The following is a 9,064-nucleotide window of genomic DNA, read 5'->3' on the forward strand; positions in this document are numbered from 1 at the left end:
GGTGATAACTTCCTGCTTCTCAAGAGGCACGTTTCTGTACTAGGTACTAGCATCGATAATGTGTACAGGGTGCTTTTGCCATAAAACTGGCTATGACTTGATCCAAGGGTTTTAACAATTGGGGCTGTGAAGTCTGGCCATACATCACTGTGACAGACTGTGGGCTTCTTCAAGGGTGAAGAGATAACAATTCATAACCACAGTGTAACTTACCATTCACTTAAAAAGAAAAGAATAAAAGTAAACCTGGCAGCTATAGAATACACTATGTGCATTTATAATAGCTATTTTATATATTGTATGGCAGCATTTTTAAATTAAATGTTTTCCATCCACAAAAAAAGATACTACAAGAAAAGAAGAGTGTACTAATTACTCTCAAAAGTCCTTAACAAAATATCAGCAAATCAAATCCTAAAATAATGGGAAAATACATTAGTCACACGTTTATTTCAACTATGTCTATTAGCATTCAAAAAATAATCACCACCTTATTTAAACATAATCTGCAACACTGGTACTCTAATCATGAAAAATAATACGATTATCTTAAGAAATTCAGAAAAAGCATTTCAATACTCATACATATTATAACAAATATTTATAGCAAACGGTATGGAAACAAGTATCCGAAAGTTGATGATGATTGAATTTTCAGAAAACACTATAAAGAATAAACACACTGATCAATTCAACAGAATAGAGCTTGGAAAGAGACCCAAAGCATAATTAATCATCAAAATGTGATATAACAAATAAGATACTGTAATACAGTAGGGAGTGGAGGACCATTTCAAAAACTGGCTACAGGTGAAATAGAAAACCATAGGTGGGGGAAAATATAAAATTCATATATAAAAATCCATTTCAAGTGGGTTACAGATACAAATATGAAAGATAAAGCAATATGGCTATCAATAGTAGTCATGAATTTTTAAATGAAAGATGAAAGTTATGAACTATATTAGAAGAACATGATTACCTCAAACTAGAACTAAGAACATTTTTTAATCTAATGATTCATTGAGAGCCTGTGCATGTGTCTTTGTATATATCCAACACTTATACTGACTCAGAATGTGTAAACATCAATAAGAATAAGACAATCTCATAAAATATCACTTTAAAAGAGGATATCCAAATGGCATCATATTTCCAAACCTCAAAACCTACTACAAAGTCATAACACTCAAAGCAGCCTGGTACTGGAACAATGAGAGGAACATAGGTCATAGAACAGAATTTAGAACCCCAAAGTAAAGTCATCTACTTTGAATGGATGATGTTGGCAAAGGACCAAAGTGTATTATGTAGGGGAAGAGATAGCCTCTTTCAAACAAATGGTGGTTGCAAAACAGGATATTCATTTGTAGAAAAATAAAATACTATCCATATTTTATACTATATACACGAACTAGTTCAAGATGAATCAATGACCCAAATATAAAATATAAAACTATAAAAATCATTAAAGGAAAACATAGGGGCAAATGTTTTAATATATGACATAAATACATGATTGAGCATGCTAAAACATACAAAAAGCAGAAGACAAACTAGCTGTCTGGGAGCTCCTAAAAATTAAACACTTATGCACATTAAAAATTTCCATTAAAAGAACAAAAAGGGAACCACCCACTTTGGGAATGACATATCCGGAAAAGATCTAATCTCTCAAATTTAAAGAAAACTTCAACACCTTCAGCATGAAAAGACAAATGATTCAATTTTTTTTAAATAGACTGAGAAGAGGAGCAAGCACTTCACCACAGAACATATTTATGTGGCCAATAAACACATAAAGAAGTACTCAGAATTATTATTTGCTAAACCCATATCCATTGTAATTTAATTAATCCCAACTCATCCTATATGACAGAGTAGAACTGCTCTCAAAATTGACAAGGTTGTTCAAATTAAGAGTCAACTTCCTCATGTTCCTCCATGGGACAGCTCAGAAGGTATGCAGACACAGAAGGAAAGAATCCATGGATGTGGGAAATTCAGGAAGGAAGTGGGATTAGCACATTTACATTGTGGAGTATTTTCATCACAGGCATGAAAAAAAATGTGTGTAAATTGTTGATTAGGAAACTAATTTTCTCTATAAACGCTCACATATACAACAATAAAAGTAAACAACAACAACAAAATGATTTGTTGTTTATCAGAATTTTTTTAAAAGTATTGTTTAACTAACAAAGGAACATCTCACAAGCTAATGGTCTGATAACGACAGCATCGCATAGCAATACTTGTGTGCAGCTAAGGCAGTGTTTATAAGAAGATGCATAGCCTTGAGAGCTTACAGTCAGTGCTACAGGTTATTGTGTTAGTCTGGGTACTTTAGAGAAACAAATCCACAGAAGCTCATGTAAAAGAGAAAGTTTTATATAAAGGTTAAGTGTGTATCAAGAAAACATCCCAACCCAGTGCTGCCCAAGCCCACAAGTCTAACATTAACCCATTAACCCATATGTCCGACACCAATCCACAAAGTCCTCCTCCATCTCACAGAACACATGCAATGATGCTGACTGCAGGAGGAAAGCCAAATCAGTGAACATGTAAGCATCTCAGCGCTGGCAGGGGTCTCCACATGGCTGCTCCAACACCCAGGGCTGCATCAGGGTAGGTCCATGTGGCTTCTCCTCAGGAATGTCTTGCAGGAAGTGAGCCTTGCCAGCTGAAGCAGGGACCTGGCTAAGGCAGCTGCACCCTGGTCTGACCATCAGAAAGCAAGAGACCCGAGAACTAGAAAGGCAAGGCTCACCGAGCCATTTATCCCTCCGCCCTTCAATTAACCCCACATGTGTTTATCGGCCAGGTTGGCACAATTAACTAACTACCTCAGTTATTATCTTCTAATTTCAAAAAAGAACGAAGTAAGTCCAAAAATAATTAAAGAAAATAATTTTAAAACAGTGGAAACAAATTTATATGTGTCGGCAACAAGAAGAAAAAGTGGTTGGATTTTAGGAACTCACAAAAAACTCCTAGCAAAAATAAAAGAAAAAAACCCAGAACAAATAAAAACAAAATTAGTACCAGAAATGAAAGAAGGGACTCCACCAAAGGTGATAAGAAGCTAACGAGATGATTAAGAGGTGCCATGAACGAGTGGACCCTGGACTCATAATAACCCCAAGTATGTAATAGTAGAACAGTGCTTCCCGGGTATTTTAATGGTTAATTTTCCAGAAATAAATTGTCAGGCCTTTATTCTGACACACTTCTGGGTGCAATTAAACCTCCAGCCTCTCAGTTATCGGTCAAGCATATCAGTTTATATGGTCCATTCTAAGAATGCACACATTCACTGCTCTCAAGTGAATTCCAACTCATAGCTATCTTATAAGACAGACTAGAACTGCTCTACTGGGATTCCATGTTCGTAAATCTTTTTTTTTTTAATCATTTTCTTAGGGGCTCATACAACTCTTATCACAATCCATACATACATCAATTGTATAAAGCACATTTGTACATTCATTGCCCTCATCATTCTCAAAACATTTGCTCTCCACTTAAGCCCCTCGCATCAGGTCCTCATTTTTTCCCCTCCCTCCCCACTCCCCCCTCCTTCATGAGCCCTTGATAATTTATAAATTATTATTTTGTCATATCTTGTCCTGTCCGACATCTCCCTTCACCCAATTTTCTGTTGGCCATCCCCCAGGGAGGAGGTCACATGTAGATGCTTGTAATCGATTCCCCCTTTCCAACCCACCCTCCCTCTACCCTCCCAGTATCGCCACTCACACCACTGGTCCTGAAGGGATTATCCGCCCTGGATTCCCTGGTTTGTAAATCTTTATTGGAGGAGACAACCTCACTTTCCTGTCACAGAGAAGCTCATGGGTTTGAACCACTGACTCATTGTGCCACCTGAGTTCCTTAAGGATACCATGGTGCTAATAAATTTGATACTTTACATTAAGTGTATAAATACTCAAAAATACAAAGGCCACATGGATACATATATGTTTATTACAAAAGGAAAGAAAGAAAAATTACATACTACCAGAATTCAAATAAGAAGAAAATAAAATATTTAATGGCCTTCCATCTATTATGGCATGGGATTTACAATCCAAGACCCTTGCTTTGATTGGCACGCACAGGAAGCTGACTAATGGAGTGCTGGAGGTTTGCTACAAAGTGCTCTTGGAGTCAACATCTGTGGAATTCAAAGAAACAAAACAGGGTTGGGAATAGGGAGACATAAAACTGTGCTTTGCATGTGAGGAAGTCTTAGTTAACCAAGCAGAGTTCTTAATGTCAACTGCAGTGTTTCACGTGGGCTGAAGTTTTATTCCTTCATTCAGTCCCTTCCTGAAAGCTGTTAGAGAATGTGGTTTGAGTAAAGCAATCCTTGAGAGGAGGGGTGCTAAGAATTATCTGCTGGCAGCATTCTCAGCAGCTGAGATAGTAAGTCCTTCATTCCTGAAGGAGAATCCAGGCACAATGCACAGAGCCCACTAAGACATTTCCATGGCCAGGTTACTTGACCCTTGTTGCTGTTAGTTGGTATGAGTAACCTTTTCAAAAAGATTTCAATAACAATAGAATTCTTGGTTTCTGAAAATAAGGCCACTTTAATGATAGTTGCATTCCAGTGTACCGGACTCACTATCACAAAGAGGCAAGGGAAGAGAATTGATGGTAATCACGTGGTAAAGTTATGCCAAATAACTACTGTATAATTTTAAAAGTTGTCCCTCACTTTCATACAGATCATATTGTCAAAGATTTCATATCTAGTTGAAAACGCATATAAGATATAATAAAATGAAGCCTTGCCCAGTGCTATAACATCCTCACGATCTTCCAACAAAGTTCATCTCCATGCTTCTTCTTTAGTTTGTTATTCTAGAAGTTAAATCAGGTCTAGGGATACTCCCATGGATATTGTTCCTGTCCTATTCTTGCTGTTTTAGTAAAGGTCATTTGGTTCATTCCCGGGCTGCATGTAAACAGAGAGAGCCCTTGAAATCATTTGTACTGACAAGCATTCTCCTTTTGTTCCAGCCCACACCAGTTTGCCCTTCACTGTTTGGTAAATAATTTCAAATTTTCTATTTGGAGATCTGGGATTAGATTTTTTAAAGGAAGTATGCATTTTATGCTTGATTGATCTCCTAGTTTTGAGATGATTATACCAAACAGAAAGGAAAATAATGATCTTCTCTGTTTCCATTTCTGAAGGTACTCAACAGTGAAAACTGCCAAAATTGGGGGAGGAACACCATGTGTTTACAAAATGGCAATGCCAGGGTATATATAACTGAGCAAGGGCGTGGTAGTTCAGTGGTAGAATTCTCCCTTTCCTTGAGAGAAATTTGGCTTCCATTCCTGACCAATGAATCTCATGAGCAGTAACCACCAGTCAGCGGAGGCTCACATGTCTTATGATGTAGAACAGGTTTTAAAGGAGCTTCCAAACTAATACATACTAAGAAGAAATATCTGATGACAAATGTTTGATGAAATATCTGATTTCACAAATAAGCCCTTGAAACCTTGTGCACTACAGCAGTCAGTACCAGGTAGCATTTCCTTACATTGTGTATAGATTTGCTTAGTGGGTTAGGACTTGGTCTGTTAACCATAAGGTCATCAGTTTGAGTCCACCAGCTGTTCCATTGGAAAAAGGAAGATGTCCAGCCTTAAAAGTTCACAGGGCCAGTTATGGTGACCAATTCTGATTCCTGATGACCCTATTAGATAGAGTGTAAGTCTGGGCCCAACCCAACAACAACAATATGATTGCACAGTGTGTTCTCAACTAGACGAAATCTTTGACAATATGATCTGTATGAAAGTAAGAGACAACTTTTAAAATTATACAGTAGTTATTTGGCATAAACTTACCAAGTGATTACCATCAATCCTCTTCCCTTGCCTCTTTGTGGTAGTGAGTCCGGTACACTGGGATGCAACTATCATTAAAGTGGCCTTATTTTCAGAAACCAAGAATTCTATTGTTATTGAAATCTTTTTGAAAGATTTATTGAGAGTTTAGATTATATATATATATATGGAAAAAACTTGAAATCATTGTGGTAGGTAAGTTTCCATGCCGCACATGTTCATTCATTTCCTCCATTACGTTGTAATAACTAACCTATAGCTTCTAGACATACAATGCTATTCAATGGAAAAATGAAAAGATAATGGCCACATAAAAGTATTTTAATGAAGAAATAAAATATAAAAAGGTATTCTGGCTTGAAAAGCAGTATTGTACTTCTTTAATTCATCCTATATTAATATAATTTATCATACAGTTCCTGAGTGGTACAAACAGATAATACATTTGGTTGCTAACTTTCTGGAAATTTAGGACTATCCAGATGGCATAGTGGTAATGCATTGGCCTGCTAACCCAAGGTCAGCAGTTCAAAATTACCAGCCACTCTATGGGAGAAAGACATGAATTTCTACTCCAGTAAAAAAAAAAAAAGAAGAATTATAGAACTCAGAAAGCTACAGGAACATTGTCATATAAGGTGGCCATGTATCAGAATTGACTTGATGGCAGAGAGTTTGATTTTGGGTTAGAGGCACCTCTGAAGGAAAGCATGACAATCAACTTCCAGAAAATAAGACATTAAAAAATCTTCTTATTTTTTTTATTTTTATTTTTTTTCTTATTTTTTTTCCCAATCATTTTATTAGGGGCTCATACAACTCTTATCACAATCCATACATACATCAATTGTGTAAAGCGCATTTGTACATTAATTGCCCTCATCATTTTCAAAACATTTCCTCTCCACTTAAGCCTCTGGCATTAGGTCCTCATTTTTCCCCTCCCTCCCCGCTGCCCCCTCCCTCATGAGCCCTTGATAATTTATAAATTATTATTTTGTCATATCTTGCCCTGTCCGACGTCTCCCTTCACCCACTTTTCTGTTGTCTGTCCCCCAGAGAGGAGGTCACATATAATTCCTTGTAATCAGTTCCCTCTTTCCAACCCACTCTCCCTCTACCCTCCCAGTATCGCCACTCACACCATTGGTCCTGTAGGGCTCATCCGCCCTGGATTCCCTGGATTTCCAGTTCCTATCTGTACCAGTGTACATCCTCTGGTCTAGCCAAACTTGCAAGGTAGAATTCGTATCATGATAGTGGGAGTGGGGAAGAAACATTTAGGAACTAGGGGAAAGTTGTATTTTTCATCGTTGATACATTGCACCCTGACTGGCTCGTCTCCTCCCCGAGACCTCTCTGCAAGAGGATCTCCAGTGGCCTACTAATGGGCATTGGGTCTCCACTCTGCACTCCCCCCATCATTCACTATGGTAAGATTTTTTGTTCTGATGACGCCTTATACCTGATCCCTTCGACACCTCGTGATTGCATAGGCTGGTGTGCTTCTTCCATGTGGGCTTTGTTGCTTCTGAGCTTGATGGCCGCTTGATTACCTTCAAGCCTTTAAGACCCCAGATGCTATACTTTTTGATAGCCGGGCAACATCAGCTTTCTTCACCACATTTGCTTAAAGATATTAAAAAATCATATAAAATAGTTTTATTTTGATATAGAGAGTTGCCATGGATCAGAATCAGCTGAACAGGAACTGCTATGTGTTTGTGGCATACACTGATAATCACAATTATTTTAATTTTCATAGACATTGAGAAGGATCAATTACCTATGGCAATGCATAATATTTTTTCTGGAAAATATTGTAATGCTTTTTCTTTCTGCCCTTAGTAGTTGTGTACAGCATTTATTGTTAATGAGATAACCCACTGTCCCAAAGGTCTTCTCAGACATGACTTATTTCATCATTGCTGTTTGGGGGAAATTATCTACTTATCTCTCACGTGGATGTTGTTTTTCTGCAGAATAATATACGTAGGGGGATTATCTTTAGATGCCCCACAGCTGGGAGAATGAACAGTACGGGAAACCTCCTGCCATAATCAAGCTGGAGCCCAACAACAAGCTGGGCAAACGGCAGAAGTAGTGAAGAACTTCATTCTCAGCCTCAGTTGGTCACAAAGACAAGGAGAGGTTTCATATCCACTCAGTTTTACAGGGTAAGGGGTGGCAGAGGGGGAATTGTGTCATTTTGCATTATTTCATAGGATAAGCAAATACAAACAAAAATTTTGCATAACAGCTTTTGTGTTTTGCACCAATTTTTATTCTTTCAAAGTTTGAGAAATATATAAGTAAATGTAAATTGTTTAAAGGTAGATTTTTAAAAACTAGATAGCTAATGAAATGTAGATCTAAAATAAAAAAGATTATTCATTTTCATTTTCAATTTCTACCAAACTCGTGAAGTCATTTCAAGATACATCTATTATGAACTTAAGATAACTGGTTCCTTCTGATAACTGGTCCCTTCTGCACCTCGTGGTCAGTCAGGCTAGGGTGCTTCTTCCATGTGGGCTTTGATGCTTTGATATATGAGGCCTCTATATGAAAGAAAAGTATATAAGTTTAAATGGTTATGAAACATTTAACAGGTAAAACATAAACAAGTAATTTTGAATATGTGTGATGTGGCATGTGACTGTAGGAACATAGAGTTGAAATGGAGGGAAAACAGATAAAATTGTAAATTCGTAAATATAAAAGAATGGGTCAAAAGAAACCCAATGCTTAGTTATGTGTGAAATTAATAATGGCATCAGAGCAGTAAAGGAAATCAGTAAGAAAGAAAGAAAGAAAGGAGATCAGATACCTGAGCAGAAACATTTGTAGATGGACACAGGGGGGTGGAAGGAGGATAGGAAATGTGCACTGGAGAGAATGCTAGTGAAAAGCACACCAAAAAAGAAGTATTTACAAAGTCCGAGGACAGCTCCACTGCAGGAGGGATCGGCCCGCTACAGAGAAGTCAAGGAAGGAGGTAACTTAGAACTGACAATGGTTTAGCAACTAGGAACATGTATGTCGTTAACAGGAAAAAAAATGTTCTTGCCAAACTTTCTTTTAACAAACACAACTTGCTTATTGAATATTCTTCTGTACTAATCCTGAGGAGAGTCACTAGTTAATCAACAACAAATAAACTTCCTTCCCCCAAAAGGTTTAACTTTTT

At 37.4% G+C, this 9,064-nt stretch overlaps 1 protein-coding gene across 1 annotated transcript in view; it reads left to right on the forward strand.

Moving 5' to 3' along the window:
• Window positions 1-2,024, forward strand: part of LOC101659407 (histone H3, embryonic-like) — a 2,708-nt gene extending 684 nt beyond the window's left edge. The window contains exon 2 of the mRNA XM_030887935.1: window positions 1,897-2,024. Within this exon, the coding sequence (XP_030743795.1) occupies window positions 1,897-2,024 (128 nt within the window). The remainder of the gene's footprint in view (window positions 1-1,896) is intronic.
• Window positions 2,025-9,064: the final 7,040 nt, after the last annotated feature.

This window comes from Echinops telfairi, unplaced genomic scaffold (assembly GCF_000313985.2).
Source record: "Echinops telfairi isolate 266 unplaced genomic scaffold, ASM31398v2 ScPeMD7_7453;HRSCAF=8491, whole genome shotgun sequence".
In the NCBI taxonomy this organism is placed as follows: Eukaryota; Metazoa; Chordata; class Mammalia; order Afrosoricida; family Tenrecidae; genus Echinops; species Echinops telfairi.